The 24,585-nt window shown below is 48.2% G+C and overlaps 2 protein-coding genes across 15 annotated transcripts in view; both read right to left on the bottom strand.

Moving 5' to 3' along the window:
- Positions 1-26: 26 nt before the first annotated feature.
- On the bottom strand, positions 27-4,014 carry RILP (Rab interacting lysosomal protein). 12 transcript variants are annotated; one of them, XR_015148095.1, is made up of 9 exons: positions 3,591-4,014; positions 3,423-3,516; positions 3,228-3,334; positions 2,894-3,139; positions 2,493-2,638; positions 1,986-2,108; positions 1,703-1,909; positions 1,256-1,536; positions 27-1,005 (listed from the first exon to the last, which is right to left on the bottom strand). XR_015148095.1 is itself a non-coding variant. In XM_086359781.1 (8 exons), exons 1-8 carry the CDS (start codon positions 3,816-3,818, stop codon positions 861-863), a joined length of 1,179 nt encoding a protein of 392 aa, XP_086215907.1. In that variant the 5' UTR covers positions 3,819-4,014; the 3' UTR covers positions 27-860. The 12 variants fall into 12 exon arrangements, 3 of the variants coding, with proteins under 3 accessions (XP_086215907.1, XP_086215908.1, XP_086215909.1); XR_015148094.1 differs by having other exon boundaries at positions 1,256-1,345; XR_015148102.1 differs by lacking the exon at positions 2,493-2,638.
- A 568-nt stretch (positions 4,015-4,582) lies between these two features.
- PRPF8 (pre-mRNA processing factor 8) overlaps positions 4,583-24,585 on the bottom strand; it is a 32,758-nt gene continuing 12,755 nt past the window's right edge. For 2 of the 3 annotated variants that reach the window (XM_086359764.1, XM_086359765.1), the window contains 21 exons: positions 24,264-24,474; positions 23,953-24,069; positions 13,370-13,617; positions 13,104-13,283; positions 12,767-12,902; positions 12,515-12,684; positions 12,048-12,177; positions 11,782-11,928; positions 11,423-11,583; positions 10,925-11,116; positions 10,041-10,278; positions 9,776-9,904; positions 8,797-8,910; positions 8,539-8,712; positions 8,101-8,294; positions 7,032-7,271; positions 6,792-6,933; positions 5,660-5,800; positions 5,396-5,535; positions 5,091-5,293; positions 4,583-4,917 (listed from right to left, as the gene is read on the bottom strand). In XM_086359764.1, the coding sequence (XP_086215890.1) occupies positions 4,763-4,917; positions 5,091-5,293; positions 5,396-5,535; positions 5,660-5,800; positions 6,792-6,933; positions 7,032-7,271; positions 8,101-8,294; positions 8,539-8,712; positions 8,797-8,910; positions 9,776-9,904; positions 10,041-10,278; positions 10,925-11,116; positions 11,423-11,583; positions 11,782-11,928; positions 12,048-12,177; positions 12,515-12,684; positions 12,767-12,902; positions 13,104-13,283; positions 13,370-13,617; positions 23,953-24,069; positions 24,264-24,474 (3,562 nt within the window). In that variant the 3' untranslated portion in view covers positions 4,583-4,762. Of the gene's footprint in view, positions 4,918-5,090; positions 5,294-5,395; positions 5,536-5,659; positions 5,801-6,791; positions 6,934-7,031; positions 7,272-8,100; positions 8,295-8,538; positions 8,713-8,796; positions 8,911-9,775; positions 9,905-10,040; positions 10,279-10,924; positions 11,117-11,422; positions 11,584-11,781; positions 11,929-12,047; positions 12,178-12,514; positions 12,685-12,766; positions 12,903-13,103; positions 13,284-13,369; positions 13,618-22,886; positions 23,579-23,952; positions 24,070-24,263; positions 24,475-24,585 lie in introns of those variants that run through there. The other variant, XM_086359766.1, reaches the window with a different exon arrangement.

The raw sequence follows: 24,585 nt of genomic DNA, 5'->3' as shown, positions 1-24,585 counted from the left end.
ATCACCGGCAGACAGACGTGGAGCTGTTTCTGGCTATCACGGGCAGTTGCTTTATTCCAACAGCTTAGGCCATCTGTACAAACAGCTGGGAGGAGGGCAGTTAGCTCTCCATTTCACAGACGGGGAAACTGAAACTCAGAGAAGCAGCACTTCTATCTGGCCCCCAAGGCTTGGCACAGAGGTATAGGAAGGACAGCATATTAAAAAGCAGAGACATTACTTTGCCAACAAAGGTCCATCTAGTCAAAGCTATGGTTTTTCCAGTAGTCATATATGGATGTGAGAGTTGGAAAATAAAGAATTGATGCTTTTGAACTGTGGTGTTGGACAAGACTCGTGAGAGTCCCCTGGACTGCAAGGAGATCCAACCAGTCCAACCTAAAGGAGATCAGTCCTGGGTGTTCATTGGAAGGACTGATGCTGAAGCTGAAACTCCAATAATTTGACCACCTGATGGGAAGAACTTACTCATCGGAAAAGACCCTAATGCTGCGAAAGATTGAAGGCAGGAGGAGAAGGGGACAAGAGAGGATGAGATGGTTGGATGGCATCACTGACTCAATGGACATAAGTTTGAGTAAACTCTGGGATGGACAGGGAGGCCTGGTGTGCTGCAGTCCATGGGGTTGCAAAGAGTCGGTCACCACTGAGCAACTGAACTGAACTGATAGGAAAGAAAGTAGGCTGAGCTCCCATCAGACTCGGACCAGGATTAGAGAAGAGCCAGGGAGGAGGGCAGGGAAGGAGGGAGCCTGGTCCTTTGAGGTCACACATCCAACCACAGACAGACTCCAAAGTCAGGCCTCTGGGGCAGCTGAGACTCCAGACAAAGATGTTCATTGAGAGCACAGCAGGACCCGTCAAGAGTCGGGGGCTGTCGGCCTGCCCACCGGCTCCTGGTGGGGTGGCTGCAGGGTCTCCTCTCCTCCTTGTAGCTGGCTGGGAGCCACACTGCTGGTCTCAGTCCCAGGGGCCTCTGCTTCACCCCGATACCACTGGCCAAAGCTGGGGGGAGACCAAGAGGTGTTTTGAGCCTGGCTGCCAGGGAGGTCAAGGACAGGGGCTGAGGGCAGCAGAGGGTGCTGTAAAAAGGGGACCCAGAGCAAGAAAGGGCAGCATGAGACAGGGGGCGGTAAAGGGGCCACCAGAGGAGCAAGAGGGGATGGGCATGCTACTTGCTTGGGGCAGCAGGAGGGAAGATGGGCCCCTCCACCCTCCACCCCTACCACATTCGTCCTTCCCTTCGTCAACATACAAACTCTGTATTCTGGACTCAGGGGCTGGGGGTTCAGAATGGTCTCCCTTATCGCTGGAGAGCAGGAGCCATGAGCCATCCTCATCATCACTGAGGCAGAGAAGAGTGAAGAGAGGAGAGAAGACGTGAGGGTCCTTTATCAAGGCCCTGAGGGCCAAGGGGAGTCCGCTATGTTCAGCCTTCTGTGCAGCCCCCAGGAGCAGGAAGGGGAGGACAGAGCGACCTTGGGGCCCCCAAAGCTGGAGTGAAGGAAACTGAATCACTTTGCTGTACGCCTGAAACTGTCACACAACACTGTTAATCCACGATACGCCAACATAAAATAAAAAGTTAAAAAAAGAAAGCTGGAGAGAAGGAAAATCTGGGCAGACAGAGGACATCTTGAGGCTTTTCTTTTCTAGCCAGATACATAGCAGGCCATGGACAGGCCTGCAGCTACGGCCTTACCTTTACCTGCCTGAGAACAAACAGATGCAGCCAAGACAAGAAACTAAAGAAACCGAAAACCGACTGTGGAGAAGCAGAGTCAGGATGTGCAGCAAACAGGGCAGGTGGGAGCAGCTGTGATCCAGTGAGAAGGCGGTGGGTTCAGCACGGCAGGCTTGGGGAGGTGGGGTGACCAGGCCAGGTTAGCAGGTTCCAGAGGTGGCTAAGCTAGGTGACAAGCACAGTCTGAGGCAATGGGTTCAGAAGGTGACTAGGCTCAGTGGGAATGGAGGCCAGGACTTACCTGCTCTCTGCTTCCTCTGGAGTCCCTAACATTTTGGCCTTAATCTTCTTCCGCTGCTTTTTGACAGCTACCTTCATGGCTTCGAGCAGAAGCCCAGGGACCCGGTGGTCTGTGAGCAGCTCCCTACGGAGGAGGAGGAAGGGCAGAGACAAAGCGGTGGGGATGCTAAGAATAGGTCTCGACTCAAGTACCTGTGCATGTTGTTCCCCCTTTTGGGAACACTCTGCCTTGCTAACTCCTCTGCCCCTGAGCTTAGGTGTCACCCCTCCTGGGAGTACTTCCCTGACAGCCGCTGCTGCTGACCCTCAGCACTGGCCCTCCCCCGTGTGGAAGAAGATCCAGGAGGGCAGGGACTATGTGACTCACGTCCTCCAGTGCCCAGCATGGTGCCTGGCACACGACACCGTGGACGTATCAACCACTCAAAGAATGAGGCGGGTGAACCGAGGCCAGGGAACAGGTGCTCCTGGCGCCCCCGAGCCTCCGGGCCCTGCCCAGCGCCCTCACCGCTGAAAGTAGGCCAGCTCCTCCTTCAGCAGGAACACGTTGGCTTTGAGCTCATTCCGCTCCTGAAGGATCTGCTGAACCTCCTCTCGACTGAAGCTGCACTGCCCTGCCTTGGCGGGGAGCCCTGGCGGCAGTGGGGCATCCGCCTGTGGAAGGACAGGCTTGGTCAGGGGGCGCCTCGGTTGGACAGGGACGCGAGAGGACTGGCAGGGAGCCTCGGGAGGCCAGGGCGCTACCATGGGTGCCAGGCCGGGGCTCTGGCTGAGAGTAGGGGCGGAGGCCGGCTGGGGGCGCACACTCGTAACCACCTTCTAGCTAGCCTGTTGGCCCTGCTACGCAGCACAGCAAAACTTTCCCGAGTGCCCACCGAGAGGCGGACCGGTCCCTCACTGGGCACTCACCGGGTCCTCGGGGGTCCCCGGGGCTCTTGTGCCCGCGGCCGCCCGCTCGGACTCCCGCCTCTGTTCGCACCCGGGGCCCGCGGCCTGGCCCTGCACCGGCTCTGGAGGCGGCTCCACGGCCGCTTCGCGCCGCTGCTCTCGTTCGCTCTCGCGGTCCCGCGCGGCGCGTAGCTGGGTTTGTACCGCGGCCAATTTCTGCCGCAACTCCGCATTCACCAGCAGGAGGCGCTGCAGCTGCTCCTGCAACTGTGAGCGGAGCCAAGGGACTGGTGGGCGGGGCGCCTGAGGGCCTGCAGGGCCCCGCCCCCCGCACGTTGCCCCGCCCCGCCCTCACCGCCTCGGTCTCCTGGCTGCGCTGCAGCAGGTCGCGGTTGTACGCCCGGAGTTCGTCCCGCTGGCGGTCGGTCACCTCCTTGAGCTGCCGCAGCAGAGCGCGCTCCTCTGAGGAAGGGGCGTTCTCAGCGGCGGGCCCGCGAGAGGGGGAGTCCTGAGCCGCCCCGACCACGGAGCTCCGCAGGCCCGCACTCACCCTGTGGTCCAGAGCGCAGCTCTCTGCGGAGGCGCTCGTTCTCTTCTCGCAGCCGCCGGAGCTCGAGTTCCGCCTGCTGCGCGGATACCTGCAGCTGGGGAGGCCGCGCTGTTAAGGTCAGCCCCCGCTGGCCCAGGCGGGCGGCTGGGGAAGGGCGCCGTGACTTACCGAGTCCGGGGTGGGCCCCACGGCCGCCTTTTCCAGGAGCTCCAGCGCCTGCACCACCAGTGGCACGAGTCCGGCTGCGGCCTCCGGCCCGAAGCGGCGCGCCAGCTCCTGCAGCTCAGCGCCCAGGGCCCCCGCTAGGTGGTACACGAGCTCCGCGGCTGTCCCCGATCCCGCGGCCACCCGAGGCCCGCAGCCATGCGCCCCAGGCACCGCCCTTCTGGGCTCCATGTCCCCCGAAGGCGACCAGGGCTGCGACACCCTCCTCCCCCAACTGAGGCAGGAAAAAGCCAATCAGCCCCGGCCCAGGAAGCGGCTTAGGACAGTAGAGGGCGGGGTAGAAGCGACAAGGGAGGAGCGATTCAGGGAAAAGGCTGGAAGAGTCTCAGGGCCCTGGACCCTGTCCTGTTAAAGCCCCCAAGGTCACAGGAAGTAGGACCTTCCGGCCAGGAGTCCAGGAGCTGAGGCCCAGGGCTGTAAGTGGTCACTTTTGTCAAGCCCTCCCCAGTGTCCACACCAGGCTCCACCCCTGTGTCTAGAGTCATGGGGCCTGACTTGGCTGCCAACTCTCCAGCCAAGAGGTGAGAGGTAGGCGGGCTGTCACTGACCTCAGCCAGCGGCAGCCAACTGTCCAGCCGTGTGCCTATTTCCAGGACAGGCTGAGAGTGACACAAAGCTTAAGGGGCTAAGCTGGGCTCTGCAGCTACAGAGAACAAGCCGGGAGCTTCTACACTCAAAATAGTGACTGCTCCAAGAGATGCTGAAAAGCGGTGAGGGTTTACAAGTATTTGGGGGAAAACTGGCAAACGTGGTCATAGCAGCAGGGGTGTGAAAGCCCAACTTTCCTTCAGCTCACTGAGCTTAGAGGACATTTATCCCCACAGCTCCGAACAGGGGGCCTCAAGGTTCAGTCCAGCAGCTTGCTGTGAACACGTCCAGCCTCTGCCATCCCTCCACCCAGAATCTGAGCTCAGGGGAAAAAAAGCTTCAAAACCTCCTATTTATACAAAATTTATTATTATACTTTTTCACAATTACAAGTCACCAAGGGTCAACAACATCACAAGCACAGAAGAAAGGAAAAAGGGGCCAAGCTGCTGAATGTCACCAGCTTGTCTGTGGGGCCACAGGCTCTAGCCTTGACCAGAAGGCTGGAGCAAAAGGTGAGGAGACGACTACGCATAGAGGTCCTCTCGGTCCGCAGAGTAGACCTCGCCCTCCTGCAGGAGAGCGAAGTTGAGGAAGTGGGAGGGCCGGTGCACCTCGTGGTAGAACTCTTTGGGGTTTGCCAGCTGCAGCTCGTACTTCATGTTGGGATCATGCCGGACACCTTGGAGTAGAAGGAAGAGGCCAACATTGACAAGGTCCACCTGCCTCACCCAGCCTGGGTCCCTGGGCCATCTCTAAACCAGAATCTGGGCCCAAGTGCTAAGGCTGGTGGCCTAACCTCATCCCCACTTTCCTGTGCACCCCTGCCCCCAGCCCACACCCTGCCCCACATACCCATGAAGTTGTAGTTCCACGAGGACTGGGCAGGCACCATAAAGAAGCCAAGGAAGCGATCCGACAGTAGCATCTGGACCCTCTCGTAGTGCGAGGGTAGGTAGCCTTTGGGGTTGTTGCCCTTGTCTGTGTTCTGGCGGCCCCATTCATAGCCACTGGGGGTCAGCTTGTAGGCTGTCAGGGTGCAGGAGCCTGGTGTGAAGCTGGAAGAGGAATGAGGACAGAGTCAGAGCTCAGGCCACCATTCTGGGCCCTGGCCCGCAAAGCCTCCCATCACCCTTCCTTCAAAGGGGGCGCAAGCCCACCTGCAGGTGATGATAATGGTCTTCTCGCCATCCCAAGATGGGTTGTCAGCCATGATTTTGGCATGGGTGGTGACATCCTGGGGTGACAGCTGAGGAGACTCGTTGGGCTGAGTGTGGATCCAACCTAAGGGTTCCATCTCCTATAGGAAGAGCAGTGGAAAGCTCTTTAGGGCCCAGGAATCCCACCCATGAGAGTAAAACCTCTGCCTTCCCTCCACCACCCCGAGAGCAGGATGCCACAGCTCTCCCACTTCCTCCGCTAACCTTGAGGTACTCGTGCTGGGGCAGCTGGCCAGGCAGGTGCACAGTCTGGTGAGTGCCCCACTGTGGTACCATCACGATGCAGCGGATCTCCTTCACCTGGGGGTTATCTGGTGGGCTCACCCCATACAGGTAACCTGCAATCTGGAGACAAGGGGGTCAGGAACCAAAGAGATTCTTAGTACCAGCTTAAGTCCCTTCTCCAGGAACAAGGTCAGAGTTCCCCAAAATGTGGCCAGAATCTCCTGCATCAAAAAAGCCTGGGGGTGCTTATTCAAAATGTTAAACATGGACCTCATCTCAGATTTAATCACATCAGAATCTTGAGTGGGGTCCAGGAATCAGCATTGCTCACACATTCCCCAGTTGATTATTTAAGTATTTAAGTACAGTATCCATAAATGAGCACACAAGCACACAGCTCAGGCATTCAACAAGCTGTACACATCTTTAAACCCAGCACTCCGCAGCACTTTTTCCACCTTCGGTTTCTCCTCAAAACTACCTTCAAACTTTTTGCCCAATCTTTTAGTTATCTTTTATTTCTTCTAGTTATCTTTTATTTCTTCCTGTTTTTGTCTTTTGTGGTACTCTTTGTCACACACAAGTTAATCATTTTGATGATGGTTTTGTGTTATATATCTTATTTAAGATTATTCCATCACTAAGACAATAAATATTTTCTTCTAATACTCTACTAGAGTTTAGTATTTTACATCCAGATTTTTATTCCACCTGGATTTTACTTCTGTAAGTGCTACAAAGTAGGAATCAAGTCTTCCTTTGCTGATTATTCCAATATCATAAAACACACTTAATCCCACAGAGGAAGTGGAATCCTCAAGTGATACAACTGATTTATTGTATACACATGAATCTGTTTCTGACTATATAATACTTCTTTCCAATAACTTCTAGGCCAATCACACATTCTCCTCTCAATTACCATACCTTTATAATGCTTTGGTATCTGGTGGGGGCCAAAACCTTCTTCCCTGTTTTGGCTATCCTTACATATACTTTACTCATCCATGAATTTCAAAACCATCACCTCCAGTTCTAGGAAATCTCAGGTGAGTTTTAGGCTCATAAATGCTTAGTACACACTGTGGCCTAGTTGGACAAACATACTCACTTGGGCCCGAAGGTCAGATATGCAGATAAACTTCTTAAGCACGTTCTTGGGAAGGATATAGGTGTACCCAGTCTCCTTGATGTCATCAGATGAAACATAGATGTGATTGGTCCTTAGGTGCAGGTTGGCGGCAGAGATGGCCCTAAACACAGGCAGGGAATGTTGGCATTTCTCAACTCAAGCACCTCACGCGGCACCAGCAGGCCTTCCCATCCCCACCCGTCTTGCCCCGTGCACTACCTGACCCTCCATTCAGTCTTAGAGGAGAAAGTCTGGGTCTCGTAGTTGCTGGTGGTAGAGGTGATTATTTCGTCACCATGCTTGTTGACAGTGCGAGTCTGGGTTGCAGTCAGCTGCGACTGTTCCTTGGTCTGCTTCTCAATCTCAGCAATCTGCTGCCGCTGCTGTGATGGTGCTGAGATCTCCATCCCCAGGATGATGTCCCGAATTTCTGACTGTGTCAGCGATGCCACATTCACACTGTGGGGATAGTGTGAGTCACACCACAATGATCCCTTCCCTTGGTCACTTATGCCCCTAACTGCAAGCATGTTAACTGGGTGAGAAACGGAGCCCATGTGTACCCTGACCCCTGACAATCCTAAGTGATACTTATACAGCAAGTGTGAAGTGGAAATACACTAATATGGATCAGATTTGTCATATCCCAGGCTGACCCAATGCCTGTACACCTTTTGACCATGCTCAAACCAGATTTAGCAACCACACGTCCCACTCTACCTCAACAAAAAGTGCCCTGAAACTGGAAAAACTTTCAAAAACGAAAATCCTGAAACAAGTTCTCAATCAGAGTTGACACATCAGTCACCCTTACCAGTGTCTGGAAATCTATGGACATTTTTGGTTGCAAAAATGACAGGGAAGGAGAAAAAAGGAACGTGTGTGTGTGTTTTATTACCTGTGCTACTGTGGGGTCTGGGATGTGAGAACTTCGTGTGTGTGTGTGTGTGTGTGTGTGTGTGTGTGTGTGTGTGTATGTGTGTGAGACGAGCGGTGGTACTGAGGGGTCTGGGATGTGAGAAGTCCCTGGACTGCATGGACAGTAAAGAAACACCCTGCTCAAAATGGCAACAGTGCCTCTGCTGAGGAACAGTGCCCAAGAGTCAGCTTGAGCCCTGAGACATGGACACTTCCTGTACTATCAGAAGACACTGCCTTACAGGCATCTCCACGCCAATTTCCTGAGAATCGTCTCGGCTTAAAATGTTTCGAAAATCCCAGAAACCATATACTGAGCCGCCCGTTTCACCCCCGGCGGCTCTCCTCTGTAGCCCCCACCCCTGCTCACTTGTTTTTCTTGCCGTAGTCAGCCAAGATAAGGTCCTTGAGCTGCACCTCCACCTTGATCCACTCCTCGTCGGTCAGAGTGGGCCAGATGTGGTGCGGCTCTGTGATCGTGGTCTTGTCTGGCTTCAGGATCACCTTCGCGCGGTCGTTGTTTACGTGCAGGGCGCGCAGGATCAGGATGAGGCGGGAGAAGGCCTAGGGAGGTATGGCGGCACGGGAGGTCAGCAACGGACGCTCTTCCCTCTCCTCCAGCCCACCCCTTCGGACACTAACCCCTAAGGGGGCCCCCTCACCACAGGCAGGGCACTGGCCCATTCACAGGTGGATGAGGTGAAAATAAGCCCCCAAGAGGCCTGTGAGAAAGCTAAGGCACAGGACTTTCTTGTGACCCCAAACCCACTCTTCTCAGAGTGACGCTCCCAGCAAGGTGGTTTCATACCGTGTAAGATGAGATAGTCTTAAGCCAGTCATCATAGAGGTTAAAGAGAACCATCTGCGGCTCAGTGGCTTTAAGGATGAGATCCCCAAACTTCTCCACCTTGAGGCAAGCCTGGAAGGGGAGCTGGAGCTCTGATCCTTTAATCACAATATTGGGGAAGTCCAGCAAGTGCACCTGAGACGAGATCAAGTCCAAGTTTAGAAACAGAGCCAGCAGGTCTCAGCCCTCTTTCCTTCTACCTCATTCACCACTTCTTACCTCCAGTGGATCCAGCATGCCTTTCCTAGTGACAATGATCTGCTTGGGCTGCTCCTCCACGGGCAGAGATCGGATTAGGGCAGCCACCTCCTCAGCTGTCTTCCATTTAGCCAACTGATAAACAAGAGAGGAGGACAGGGAAACTGAGTCTCCGCCCTCCCAGGTTAGATAAAACAGAACATCCCAGTCTCGAAACACTTATCCTTACCCTATGTTTCTACTGTATGCTACGAACTGTTAGGTACTCAAGAGCTATAGAAAAAATGTCCAATTGTCTTGCCCCAAAGGATGTTTCAACCTAGCTGGCCAGACAAAACTCACACAAGCTAGTGTTTGATTATACACACACTATGTCAGGGACAAAAGAAATTAAGGCTAAAGGTCACAAAATGTTGCACAAAGAAAGAAGTCTTGAGGAATGAGTAAGACAGTGATTAACAGAGCTAAGAGAAGAGCTCATGCTAGCAAAGCCACAGAGGCGGAGATGTTCACCAGGGTTGGGATACCAGGATCCTGGACTGACTGCCAGAGGGCACATGCTACAGAGGACGAGAAACTGTGGCTGGACAAATGACAGCCTACCTAGATATGAAGTACCTAGAAAACCAAAGCGTTAACTCAGCAAGACGTAAGGGGTTACCAAAGGCGTTGAGGTAGAGATGCGGAGAAATCGACATTTTAAGTGTGTGCTCCCTTTAGAAAGATGATTTTTTCATAGCCCTCTTCAAGATAGGTTAGAGACAAAAGATTCATGAAGCAGAGAGCCCAGTTAGTAGGTGATGATGGACCTCAATTATTCTTGGACTTCTTACAAGAAGAACACTTCCCAAGTTAAGTAATTCAGGGAGAAAAGTGTAAATGAGATACCCTCAAACTTGCAAAGACAGAAATAGGGAGATTCTCTCTCACACATCCACCCAATAACAAAGAATAAGAGGCAGCAAGGTTCTACAGCCTCTCTACCCTTTAACAGGCTCACCTGTCCCAAACGCTTCTGTCCAGCCCACACAGATGTGTGAATTATCTTGAGAAACAGCTGCCCTGTGCGTGGGTTGAAGATGAAGATGGCCCCATTGATGGGCTTGGTGGTCAAGTTCCCTTCAAAGGTCTAAAGAATGATTACATCAGTTAGCACAGTCTAGACACAATCAGCCTTCCTTCCTTCCAGTATGCACACACTTGTCCAGTCACCCTCCCACAGGCATATACAAAGCCCCACACCCTCACATGCGTCTAACTCTCACCTTATGGATGGTCACTCTGTAGACATTAGTGTCATCCACAAACCAGATAATCTGGTTGGAGAAGAGCTCACCGTAGTTCTGAGAGGACAGATAGGGCTCAGTGGGCTCCGATGAATAGAGCTGCAGCCCCTTACGGATCCGTTCACGTAACACATACAAGGCAGGATTTGCCTTCATGATCTTGGCCATGGCCTGCTGTATGAGAGGCTTGCTGCCAGGGAACCAGTTTCCATAGGCACTGTGAAGGGGAAAGAGGCAAGAAAGATTAAGACCAGACTAGAAGTCCCAGGAACAAGGCAAAATGCAACTACAGAGGAAGAAAAGACTGTTCGCCAGGCTGAGATGAAAGTGTCTGCTCATGTACACAGAGGCGAGGAAGAGTCAGTGACCCAGATGAGCAAACCGGCAAACCTCAGCCTCACCTGGGCAAACCAAAAAGCACATGCATACTGAAGTATGGGGTGGGGGTGGGGGTGGGGGACGAATTAGGAGGCTGATAATAACATGTATACACTACTGTATATAAAACATAAATAACAGAGACCTAATGTATAGCACAGATAACACAAGACGGTGTAATAACCTATATGGAATCTGAAGAAAAACTGCTATAGGTATAACTAAGTCACTTTGCTCTGCACCTGACATTAACACAACACTGTAAATCAACTATCATTCAATATAAAATAAAAATTAATGGGGTGGGAGAGAGGTTCAAGAGGGAGGGGCCGTATGATACACCTATGACAATTCATGTTGATGAACGGCAGAAACTAACACAATGTTGTAAAGCAATTGTCCATCAGCTAAAAATAAGTAATTCTTAGAAATTAAAACAAAGTGTGGGGCTGAGGAAAAACACATGCTTTCGAGCCTCAACTTACCTATGCAGGTTATATGCCAGGTCAATGGCAATGAGCACACCAGTGGGCGAAGGGTAGATACTCATGTTGTCTGTGGTGTAGTCCAAGAACTTGGCCCGGGCATAACGCTCGATGTCATGGGAATCGTAGTCCCCCCAGCGCAACTGTATGTCAATCCAATACTTCTGAGTGGTGGTGCTATCCATCACATCCCTGAAAGTGGAGAGGGGTCAGGAGTCTAGGCTTCCAGGAAGACACTGGTACAAGCAATATCCCCAGAACACCAAGAACTCTCAATCGCTCTGTCTACATCTTAAAACCAACCCCTCTCCTATTCCAGATCAGCAAGATGCACCAGACAATCAGCAGACCTGGCTGAAGGTGCTGACAGAATCAGGGGGTAGCATGGGCTTCTAATTATAAAGAAAGGCAGCCAGGACAATTTCAAAAGTAGTGCTGCTAGAAGAACAGTAAAATGAAGGTTCCCAGATGCTCAGGGCCCAGTCAGAAGGCACTTACTTAGAGTCGGCCAGCAATGAGGGCCGGGAGACATTCCACTTATAGGATGCAAACAGCAGGATATCTGCACAGGAAGAATTCATCTTATAGGACTTTCGGGGGTGGATTGTCTCCTTCTGAACTGTCTCGATCTCCAGTGCATCCAGTTCCTGATCAAACACCTGGAGGCGAAGGTGGAAAGGTTACGACTATTATGGAAGCCTGCTTGGCGTGGGGGCTGACAGACTGAAGATAATGGGGCAGCTGGGACCACAACAGAAGTCTCATCCTAGGAGCTCCGAGGGTGGATTTCCACACCCCAAACAGCGAGCGAGCAGACTGGACTTTCCGTGGCATCCTTCCCCCTCATTCAGGCGCACCTGACACAAGTCCATAACGATGCTCTCGTGGATCTTCTGCCACAAGTGAGCTCGGAAGATCTGGATGAGAGAGATCTTCAGCGTGGGGATCTTGCCGTGCATGAAGATACCGGTCAGGTCCAGCTGCACCTGAAAGCCCACGTACACCTGATGGGAGGAAGAGGAGGAGAGTAGAAACTGAGAGACTCTGGTTCTCAGGATATCGTTAAGGAGGGAGAAACCCTTGCTTTTAGCTTCCCATTCCCATATCTACCAATCACACTCACGTTGGCTCGGTTGATGGTTGGGGACCACCAGAGAGTGAACCTACGATTGGGAATCTGGTTCAATCCTGATCGCTGGGCATTGGTGAGCTTCTTCCACTTCATGGACTCCTCAAAACCACTGGCTTTCTCCCTGGGAAACAGAAGAGATCAGGTAAAGTGATGTCCTGCCATCCCTCCCCAGAATACTGCTGACCTCCTGGGGTGGCTGTCTGGGAAACTCTGCAGTAGCAGACAAAGGCACACAAGGGATGAATTCAAGAGAGCTGTGACATGTGAGAGATCACTGTAGAGAGAACAGGGATTTCCCTGGTGGTCCAGTGGTTAAGACTCCACACATCCAATGCAGGGGGTGCAGGTTTGATCACTGATCAGAGAACCAAGATCCTGCAAGCCCTGTGGCACCGCCAAAAAATAAATCAATGAATAGAAACCGACTAGCAACTGTAAGAAGAGAATAGAATCCTCACCAGAAAAGCCCCTCCCAGGTAGGGAAGTAAGTGCCCTTGAAGAGGGTGTGTTCCAGAATGCCTTCTACACCACCCAGGGCCTGGATCATGTCGGTACGGTAGTTGTTCAGGTTCCAGAGCTTCCCATCATGCCGCTGGTGTGTCCACCAGAAAGGATTCTGCTTCAAAACCTAGAAGGCAAGGCAGGTCCAGTCAAGCTTCCAGGAGCCCACTGCCCCCGGTTCCCACAACAGCTACAGTCCCCCCCAGTACCTGGTACTGCTTAAAGTCAGTTCGAACACGCCAGCCCTTATCATAAGCCAGTGTGTGCCTGTCCTTCTGGAACAGAGTGTTGATTCGAGGAATGCCACGATCCCATGAATCTTCTAGATCTTCTAGGGTCAATCGTCTGCCAAGGAAAAAAGACCAAACTTAAATACATATATGAAAAGTTCAGCATTCCTCCCTAGCCAAGGATAAATATGGTCAGATATAGAACCTACTTCCTTGACTCCACAAAATACGGAATGCTCTGCCCTGACCTCTAGGCAAGGCTCAAAGGTCACCCCTCCTCCTCCGACAGAACTGCTACGCCCTTGTGGATGCCCACCTGTTCTGAGCAATGGCCTCTTGTCTCTTGAGTGCATACTCAGCCCAGACCCGCTGAGAATCAATGAACTCACTCTCCCATGGCTGTATGTAGCGATACAAATTGGGAATCAGCTGGTCTTCTTCATGGCTCATTCCTGAACGGAAGTGTGTAATACCTACATCTGTCTGCTTGGACCACCTGTTCGGGGGCACAACCAAGATTAGGCTAAAAATAAAGAAACATCCCCTTTTCCTCAGGGTCTAAGATTCTTAGCGAAGTCCTACCTGAGGTCAGACTGGGGAATGAGCACATGGCCCATTGAAAGCATGCCAAGTCCACCCAACTCCTTAGGGGTGTAGAAAACGACAGGGGGGAATCGACTCGGCATCTTGGAGTTGAGGCCAATCTTGATTCGTGTCTGGATCTTGTTCTCACACTTCACCAGCAAGTCCAGGAGCTCCTGGGTGTTTACCACAGCCTCTCGAAAGTATGTCATAAGGCCAATAAGAGCTGTGTTCCATTTATTCACAATCTGAAGACAGTGAGGAGAAAGTAAATTATGAATAAGTTCTTGCAGGGAGAGGACTGTGGCTGGGAATCACTAGATACAATTGGCTAAATTCTCTCTAGTTCTCAAGAAAGAGCTGAGCTCAATGTCATTCGGGAAGTGTGTATAAATCAAAATCACTATGAGATATACTTAACACACATTGGAATGGCGATGAGTGAGTGACAAGTATTAGCAAGGATGTGGAGAAAATACAATTATCATATACTGCTAGTGGTAATATAAAATAGTATAGCCACACTAAAACAGCCTGGCAGTTCCTCAAAAGGTTAAACAGAGTAACTGTATGACCCAATAATCCAGGTATACACCCAAGAGAAATAAAAACTTATGTCCACACAAAAATGTGTACATGGACTTCCCTGGTGGTCCAGTGGTTAAGAATCCGCCTGCCAATGCAGGGCACAAGGGTTTGCTCTCTGGTCCAGGAAGATTCCACACGCCACAGGGCAACTAAGTCCACGTGCCACAACTACTGAGGCTGAGCTCTAGGGCCCAAGCTCCGCAACGAGAGAAGCCTCTGCAACGAGAAGCCCACACACAACCAGAGAGTAGGCCTCGCCTGCTCCAACTAGAGAAACACCATGCACAGCACTGAAGACCCAGCACAGCCTAAATAAATACATTAAAAAGTCATATTACAAATGTGTACACAGATTGTTCATAAAAGCATTATTCATAATAGCCAGAAAACAGAAAATCCCCAAATGTCCATCTACTGACAAAATGTGGTACAGCCACATAACGAAATATGAAAAGGACTGAAATACTCATACATGCTGCTGCTGCTAAGTCGCTTCAGTCGTGTCCGACTCTGTGCGACCCCAGAGACGGCAGCCCACCAGGCTCCCCTGTCCCTGGGATTCTCCAGGCAAGAACACTGGAGTGGGTTGCCATTTCCTTCTCCAATGCGTGAAAGGGAAGTGTCTGACTCTTCATGACCCCATGGACTGCAGCCTACCAGGCTCCTCTGTCCATGGGATTTTCCAGGCAAGAGTACTGGTGCCATTGCCATACATGCTACAACATGAATAAACCTTGAAAACATGCTAAGTGAAAGAAGCTAGATGAAAAAGGTCATATCCATGATCCGCTTATATTACACATCCAGAATAAACAAATCCATATAGACAGAAAATAAGAGGGACTTCCCTGGTCGAGTCCAGTAGTTAAGAATTCACCTAGCAACGCTGCAGATGTGGGTTTGATTGGGGAACTAAGATCCCACATGCTGTGGAGCAACTAAGTCCCAGTACTGCAACTACTGAGGCCACATACTCCAGAGCCCACAGGACATAACACGTCCACACGCAAGAGCCCACATGATGCAACACATCTGCTGTGTGCCACAGCTAAGACCCAGGAGCCGCGACTCCTGAGCCTGCATGATGCAACTCCTGAAGCCCACAGGCCCTAGAGCCTGTGCTCCACAAGAGAAGACACTGCACTGAGAGACTCACCCACCTCAACTAAAGAGGAGCCCTGGCTGCTGCAACTGAAGAAAGCCTACACAGCAATGAAGACCCAGCACAGCCAAACAGAAACAGAAACAACAGATGATGGAATTAGTAGACAAAGACCTACAGCGTTTATAATTATGCTTGAATATACAAGAAAAACACGAACATAATGAGGAGAGAAATAGTTGTTAAAGACCCAAATGAAACTTCTAGAGATAAAAATTTCAGTATCTGAAAATGTAAATATATTGATGGGATTTACAACATTTTAAAGCTTCAGAAGAAAATAATAAAGGCAAAATAAATACTTTTCCTGACAAACAAAAGCAGAGCATATTCACTGCCAGTAGACACTTACTACAAGCGATGTTAACGGACATTCTTCGAGCAGAAAGAAAATACCAGATGGAAACGTGGATCTACATAAAGTCATGAAGAACACCAGAAACAGTATGTGGGTAAAAAGACATTTTTTCTCATTTTGTAATTTCTATAGAAGATTAAAGGACTGTTTAAAGCCCAAAGAGCAACAATGTATCACTGTGTTTATAATATAGGTACAGTTAACACTACAAAGAATGAGGGGAAAAATGAAAGTCAACTACTGTAAGGTTATCATACAATACGTAATGTAATAGACTAGTGGTCACAGTAAGACAGAGATGTACACTGTAAACCCTATAGCTACCAAAAAACCCAAAGAACCGTAGCTAATACTCAAAGAGTGGAGATAAATTAAAATCATACCAAAATCCCCACTTAATCCAAAAGAAACTTGGAAAATTAGTTACTCAAGTTTTCCTGGGTCTCTTTTTACAGATTTATGTTATGAAACCTTTGTTTTTCTCATGTTTAAAAAAATAAGTTAAAAAGAAGGCAGGAAAAGAGGAAAAAAACCAGAACGAAGAACAGATGGCAGATTTAAACTCAACCATACTGATAGTTATCTCAAATGTAATTGGAGTGTTTAGACTACTCGTATGGCAAAGACTGTTCAAATGAATTTAAAAAGCAGGAACCAACTTAGTGCAATCTGTAAGAAGTTAACGTTAATTATAATGACACAGCTTAAAAGTTTAAAGATGGAAAAAGACATCCATGCACACACGAAACAAAGCTAAAGGGGTAGTACTGATGCCAGACAATGTAGACGTTAGAGCAGAGAATATTACAAGGAACAAAGGACATTTCATGATGATAAAGGAGTCAATTCATTAAGATATGATAATTCTAAACATACTGCCTACTTAATAACACAGCCTCAAAATATATGAAGCAAAAAAAAAAAAAGATGGACCTGTTGAAATACTAAGACTCAAAGAAAACAAAGCATATGATGATGCCCAAGGGTATGGACTCTATATACCTTGCCAGGGCGCCAACAGCGCTGCTTCTATCTACTGAAACGTCTATGTGCGCACCAGCTGCAAAGTTAATTTCTAACTGCAGCTCTATCTTCAGGTACATGATAACAACATTCCACCTGGCACACGCCTTGGTCATCACCCATATGCAGGTTTCTGAAGAAAAATGTGTCTCAGTGAGATGGCTCCCTACTCCCCTAAACCTGCTAATCTCCTGGTGACTCACTGGTTTTTCATCTGCAAGCCAAGTATGTTTGTCCAACTTTCACTAAATATTTAAGATACCAGAGCAGTCTGAATTTCAGACATCCTTTCATGCTCAAAAAAAAGTATAAATTTCTGGAAAAATGTCATGTGTCTTTGTATTATAAGCTTAGATGAGTTTAATAAAGTGAATGCTATCTCTGAAGCCAAAAATAAAAAGAGGAACCTGGAAGGGGAAATAAATCTACAACTTCCAACACTCTTCTTTCAGTAACTGACAGAAATAGGCAAAAGAAAAAAAAAAAGATATTAAAGGACTTGAACAACACAACTTACAGAACCTAAATGACATCTGTAAAACCCAACAACAACAGAATACAGATTCTTTTTCAAGTACACAGGAGACAGTCACCATATAGGCTAAACCATAAAACAAGTCTACATTTGAAAAACTAAGATCATAAAGATCTGACCATAATAGAATTAACTAGACACCAATAACACAGAAGTATCTGGCTTCAGCAATACGTGAACCATGAAGTTCCGGATGTTCAAGCTGGTTTTAGAAAAGGCAGAGGAACCAGAGATCAAATCGCCAACATCCGCTGGATCATGGAAAAAGCAAAAGAGTTCCAGAAAAACATCTATTTCTGCTTTATTGACTATGCCAAAGCCTTTGACTGTGTGGATCACCACAAACTGTGGAAAATTCTGAAAGAGATGGGAATACCAGACCACCTGACCTGCCTCTTGAGAAATCTGTATGCAGGTCAGGAAGCAACAGTTAGAACTGGACATGGAACAACAAACTGGTTCCAAATAGGAAAAGGAGTACGTCAAGCCTGTATATTGTCACCCTGCTTATTTAACTTCTATGCAGAGTACATCATGAAAAACGCTGGATTGGAAGCAGCACAAACTGGAATCAAGATTGCTGGGAGAAGTATCAATAACCTAGATATGCAGATGACACCACCCTTATGGCAGAAAGTGAAGAGGAACTAAAGAGCCTCTTGATGAAAGTGAAAGTGGAGAGTGAAAAAGTTGGCTTAAAGCTCAACATTCAGAAATCAAAGATCACGACATCCGGTCCCATCACTTCATGGGAAATAGATGGGGAAACAGTGTCAGACTTTATTTTTTTGGGCTCCAAAATCACTGCAGATGGTGACTGCAGCCATGAGATTAAAAGACGCTTACTCCTTGGAAGGAAAGTTATGACCAACCTAGACAACATATTCAAAAACAGAGACATTACTTTGCCAAAAGTCCGTCTAGTCAAGGCTATGGTTTTTCCAGTGGTCATGTATGGATGTGAGAGTTGGACTGTGAAGAAGGCTGAGAGCCGAAGAATTGATGCTTTTGAACTGTGGTGTTGGAGAAGACTCTTGAGAGTCCCTTGGACTGCAAGGAGATCCAACCAGTCCATTCTGAAGGAGATCAGCCCTGGGATTTCTTTGGAGGGAATCATGCTGAAGCTGAAACTCCAGTACTTTGGCCACCTCATGCGAAGAGTTGACTCATTGGAAAAGACTCTGATGCTGGGAGGGATTGGGGGCAGGAGGAAAAGGGGACGACAGAGGATGAGATGGCTGGATGGCATCACCGACTCGATGGACCTGAGTCTGAGTGAACTCCGGGAGTTGGTGATGGACAGGGAGGCCTGGCGTGCCGCGATTCATGGGGCCGCAAGGAGTCGGACGTGACTGAGCAACTGAACTGAACTGAATCTGGAAAAACACCTCAATATTTGAAAATTAAACAGCATACTTCTAAGTATGGGTAAAATAAGAACTCACAAGGGAAATCAGAAAACATTTTTAACTGAATGAAAAGGGAAACCTATCAAAATTTGAGGGATGCAGCTAAAGCAGTGCTTAAAAGAAGATTTTTCAGCACTAAGTATGTCCATTAAAATGAAAGGTCCAAAATTGTCATTTAACCTTTACTTTGACAGACTAGAAAATGAAGAGCAAATTAAACCCAAAGTAAGCAAAAGAACAGAACCAATGAAATAGGAAAGAGAAAAAATAAAATTAAACAAAACCAAAAGCAATTTTTGAAAAAGATCAATTAAAAAAAGAGAATAAACTAAAAGTTTATTCCAAAAGATATACTCAAGGTTTTAAGGCAAGGAATGTTTGTCAGACAACTGTTGACTGTGAAAGATCACATTGGCTGGAGTTATCATAGGTATCAGCCTTGAACAAACAGTATTCAGGACAGGCAGTACGAAGTGACCCCAGAGTGAGGTAACAGCCTGAACCAAGTCACAAAAGCAAAACTGAGCATCTGAGCAACAGACCTACAGCAGCAGCTGGGGGCCAGAATGGGCTAGATCTGGCAGTAAAGCAGACTTCAACAGGGTACCTGAGGCTTAGTAATAAGTTCTCTGACTGTATTTGGCCCTTGGAATCACAAGCTGCATGGTTTGTATTACAGAACACCCCAGTTCTGCTGTAGCTACCAGTGCTGTATTTCTGGTAGGGAATAAGTATGAATTCCGAGACAGCATCATGTTCCTTTAAGAACAGTAGCAGTTTCCGGGGATGAGTGGAAGCAAGAAGGAAATGACACTGAGTGATTCCATGTACTGTGTACCATGTACCATGGTTAAGAACTTCACACATGTTATGTCTTCATAAATGAGATAAATTCAATCACATAACCTGCACATCATAATACATGACCAACTTGGAATGTAATGTGGAAAAATAAAACTGATGTTAGGACAATGGGTTGCTGGTGTTTTATGGATTTTGTTAGTATTTAATTTCTTTTTACTATAAATGAAAACATAACTATTAGAGAACTTAATGATAACTTTTACTGTATCCTTTTAAACCATGATATAGTAGAGACCGATTTTTCTTCTATTTAAAACTAAATGTATGGCTGGGGTGGGGGCAGGGGAGACAAAGAGGCAGAGAGGGTTTTTTAGGGCATGAAAACTGTATGTTATTTTAGCAATGGATATGTGTTCTTATCGGCTTCCCAAGTGGCGCTAGTGCTAAAGAATCCATCTGCAATCCCTGAATTGGGAAGATCCCCTGGAAGAGGGCATGGCAACCCACCCCAGTATTCTTGCCTGGAGAATTCCAAGGACAAAGGAGACTGGCAGGCTACAGTCCATGGGGCTGCAAAGGGCAAGACACAACTGAGTGACTGAGCACAAGTATTCTTATACATGTGTTCAATCCCAGAGAATATATACCACACCAAGAGTGAACCCTAAGGTAAACTTGGGACTATGGATGGTCACAATGTGTCAATGTAGGTTTTTCTGTGGTAAAAATGTACCACTCTGGTGAGGAACGCAGGCGCAGGGATTTTATGGGAAATCTTAGTACCTTCCTTTCGATTTTATTATAAATCTAGAACTGCTCTAAAAAAAAGTTTATTAAAAATAATGTAAAATAAAAATCAAAACAAAAAAGGACAGAGAAATACACCTACTGCTGGGCAAAGATGTTTGTTTCCTCTAAGTCATCTACACATGCTTAAAGGGACTCCCTGGTGAGAGGGAGAGAAGACAGGGAACTCGGCAAGAGTTCCTGTCGGTCCTCCAGAAGCTAAAGTTAGGTAAGTTGTACCTTACAGGTCAGGTGCTTGAACGTGGTACGTTGCTATTTTCCTTCTGTTATTTCTGGCACTTACCAGAGTCTTGTTTAAATGTTCCAGTCTTATTTCATAGCCACTACTAGGACTGAGGGCGTCCTGGCTCCAAGCCTGGCAAGCACACTGCCCGTACATAAAGCAAGAATGCACCTAAAGCTATAGCATCAGTAATGACTACAAGTGAGTCCCCCATTTTACAGATGTGGGAACTGAGGCCCACAGTGTGTGAGTGACTTAACTCAGATCCCAACCAGTAACGTAGCAGAGCTAGGACTGAACCTAGTTTGACTCCCAAACCATTATTCTAACAACTATATCACACTGCCCCCCTGACCTCTGGCTCTAACCTCTCACACATCTATTCCCTTGAACCCTGCCTTTTTCCCCCAGGGCCATTTGCCTCTCTGGTTTCGTCCTTCTCCCCCACCCAATATCCAGGATTCCAATGGGGCCAGCATCTTTGACTCCCTGCATCCAGTCCCTCATGACTCCCCAACAGCCCTATGACAAAGCCCCCATCCTAAATCAGCACTAGAATCGATATACCTTCTCCAGCCCCTCGCTGAGTGCTTGAATAGCTGAGTCCTGGGAAGAGGCACTCACTCACAGCTGTCTTCACTCTCTTAAAGCCCTCAAAGTTCCTTCAACAACTGAATCACATCCTCACTGCTGTGCTCAAGTAAAACATCCTATGCCACTCACTCCAGCCCTGGCAAAACTGAAAAAAGCAAGATTTGTTACAGCTTCCCACTATACTTATCTACATTCACATCAATACCGACCTCTTTCTACTAGGTTCAGAGGATGCGTCCCTGCACCTATTCCTGCTGAGCAGACACCACTCCATCGCTTATCACGTCTCTGCTGCACTCAGAACACTGCTGGCTTCCTACTGTGCAATGACTCCCATCACTCCCATTTAAAATACCTGCCCTGACTTCTATCTCCCTCTAGGTGGCGTCTCGTGTCCCTCCTCCTCCAGCTGCTCTGGCAGACTGACAGTCCTTCGTGTCTCCACTCCCTCACTTCCCATAAAGCCTCACCCACTGCAATCTGGCATCTCTCCCCACTATTTCTGAAACAGCTCTTGCTAAGGTCACCAATGACGTCCTGACTGCCAAATCCAATGGCTACTTGTCAGGCCTTATCTGACTGAAACACTCTTAGGCAACTGACACTGTTAAGTGCCCGTCCCGATTCTTGACAGGCTTGGCGCCCGTGACCCGGCACTCGCCCAGTCTGGCCACACTGATGCTCAGTGTTCCCTAAGGTTTCAAACTCATCCCTCTGCTCTTCTCGCTCCTTCCGCTTTCCCCAGATAATCTTGCTCATCTTGAGCTTTCAACCATCGCCTTTATGCTGACAGGCTCTTAAACCTACATTTGCAATCCAGACATCTTCTCCAAGCTCCAGGGTGCAAAGTTATCTCTACCTAAACATCCTATAGGAACCTCTAAGTTCCCCCTAACCTCTTACTTTCTCATCTCATTTCTCTCCCTGGAGCTTCAAACCTGTAATACTTTTTTTCATCAAATCTAAGAGGTACCGCTAAGAGGGACAAAATACATACACTTATATATGGATATATTTACCTTGGAACTGAAGAAATGTGATTTCAGTAAGTGTCTGCTGGAACTTCTATCTGGATGTTTTTAGGAACATCAAACTTCTTATACCGTAAACTAAATCCATTTATCTTCTCTCCTAAACCCACTCTTCTCCCTGTAGTCTTCCAGTTGGTGGCTCCATCATCCATCCAGTCACCCATACCAAAAACTGAATGTTATTTTGACTTCCTTTCCCTCTGGCATGTCACCACGATGAAGTTCTGCTGACTTTTATCTACTAACTACTTATCAAATCTGTTCCCCCATACCTCTACCTTCAGTGTTCTCATCATTTTTATCTGGCCTTCAGCAGAGCCCCCAAACCTCATCTTTCTTCCTACTCTTCTGAATCCATCTTCCTGACAGCTGCACGAGTAAACCACCTAACTCAGAAACCTGAACAGTCACCCCGTGCTCAGGACCCTTATGGGATTAATGAGGCGGTGATGACCTCCATCATCTAGTTCTTATCTGTTCCGCCTCCATCTCTTCCACAATTCTATTGCCCCAAACTTTTTATGGCCCCACAGACACTATGCTTGCTACCTCTTCATACCTCTGGCTGAAAGAAGGCCCTCCCTCACCTGTCTCTCACCTGTTATATCTTTTGGGAAGTCTTTCTCCCTTTCCCAGACTGGGCTAGAGTCAAGACCACGAGGACTTTCACTGATCCCCAAATAACACGAGAGCTCTAAAAACATACGGTACTATAGTTCTCTTGACTATGCATGTCTCTCCAACTAGGCAGTGAGCTCGAGGAAGGCAGAGACTCTCACAGGCAGCGTGTGTGTATGCCTTGAACACAAGGACTGAATGAGTTACACAATTCCTGTCACCTGACTCTAGAGGACATAAACCAACCGAAGAAGACAGACACTTTTCCCCGCACTATACCCCCCCAAATGTATCATGGGGAAGTTGAGATAAGGAGTATCATTAAAAAAAAATGTATCCTTAACAAAACTATTAAAAAACTCTACTAAAAAACTGAAAGCCTTCTTTATTACATATTTAAAGGGATAGGAAAGCCAGAAGGGAAGAAAATGCTACAGCTAAGAGTTACTCTAAGACAAGTCAGGAGGAGGTGATATTTTTAACACACTGGGGCATTTTATCTCTATATATGTACTATATGCATTGAAAAAGAATCAGGTTATCCCCCCACATGTTTTTACATCTTGCTTCTTTGTGGTGCACGATGCCAGCTGAGTTGTCAGCACAATGAATCCAAACTGATGGGGCAAGAGCAGAATATACTGCCATTTTTCTAGATCTTTGAGTCGCACAGCAAATCTGGGGCTGATCACATCACGACAGTGTTTAATCTGCCTGTGAAGTTCACAGTTTTGCCTGCTCTGTGATCACTAGCAATTTCAAATTCACCAGTATCACGCTGCCTCATCACCACAGCTAGAAACTGGACAATGACTTTGAAACACAACCTGGTAAGAACCTAGACTTCCCTTTCTTTTTGGTATAACTGATGCTCTTGAGAGCAACAGCCAGGACACTCATGTGCATCATTTCTAGAATGGGAAAACAGCAGAAAGAGCAACGCGCCTTTTTAAACCTTGAAAAAAATGTAAGCACACACAGTTAAGTAATCTTCAGATTATTCCTTCTCAATTCCAGCTGCCTTCCAAAGGGGTGGAGCGGGGGGCTTTGGAAGCAACTAAAGAAGAAATAAACAAAGATAGCTTGTTATACTTGCTTTTTAACATGCATGCTACGTTAAAGGTCAAAAGATTAAATTTATGACCTGGATAACAAGCCAGGTTGGGGAAGACACAAAAATGGTGATTTTTGTCCAAATTTAAAAATCCCACTTCTACTCTCACCTTAACTTAGAAGCATTGCAACTACGCAGATGCAGGCTATAGAATTCCTACAAGGATTCTCAGGAAACCACTATGAATTGATCTGACACTCCAAGCTGCAGTATCATGAAGCATGGAGACTGTACTCTGAGCACAGCTGGGAAAAAAGAACAAAGCAGGGAAGGGTGGAAGGGATGAGCCAGAGAGAGGCCACGACTACTGTGTGTACCTTCGTGAAGGTGGTGGAGCCAGAGGCCATCAGAATTTGACGCACGCGGTTGTGGAAGCGCTGCATTGACTCATCATCCACACGCAGGAAACACTGAGCTGTCCGCTCTTTAGTCACCTAAATCACAAGCTCAAGGTTAACTACCTCTGGAAATGCCAGGGGAACAAGAAACAACTCTGACCACCACTAAGCCCTAGCCTCCCAGGAAGGCCCAGCTGATTGACGATGGAAAGTGTGCCGCACCTCTCGCCCCACACCCGTGAGGATGGAGCTGGGCCTGCTCCTACCCCCGGCCCCACCCGAGACTGTACCTCGTTCTGTAGGTTCCAGACCCCGTCCTTGTGGGTGAACTCCTCGTAGCTGGTGCGGCACTTAGGCAGGATGCGGCACTCAAAACCACACATGTTGAACAGCAGGTTGGGATTGTCCTTACTGTACACGGACACGAAGCTGTTCTCCCACTGAACTGTAGTCACTGAGCGTGGCAGACGGTTCTTGATGTCCCAGAACACTGCCCGACCTCTGCCCACAGAGAACACAGGGTCACATCGGTCTCTTGGAAGAAGCTTCCCTTCAAAGGCCAGCCAGACTGATGACGTCCCGACAAAGCACACCCTCCCACCCAGGACACCG

Source organism: Bos grunniens, chromosome 19 (assembly GCF_055505025.1).
Source record: "Bos grunniens cultivar Pamir isolate PY7600 chromosome 19, Bosgru_T2T1.0, whole genome shotgun sequence".
Taxonomy (NCBI): Eukaryota; Metazoa; Chordata; class Mammalia; order Artiodactyla; family Bovidae; genus Bos; species Bos grunniens.
The sequence above is the reverse complement of the archived record's forward strand: the minus strand, read 5'-3'. Positions and strand labels throughout refer to the sequence as shown.

Excerpts from the sequence above, each read along its gene's own strand:
- RILP (XM_086359781.1), bottom strand. The coding sequence starts at position 3,818 with ATGGAGCCCAGAAGGGCGGTGCCTGGGGCGCATGGCTGCGGGCCTCGG. Across the intron at positions 3,140-3,227 it reads GCAGCCAGGAGACCGAGGCG|TTGCAGGAGCAGCTGCAGCG; the intron begins GTGAGGGCGGGG and ends CTCCGCTCACAG. Across the intron at positions 1,006-1,255 it reads GAGTCCAGAATACAGAGTTT|CTTTGGCCAGTGGTATCGGG; the intron begins GTATGTTGACGA and ends GTCTCCCCCCAG.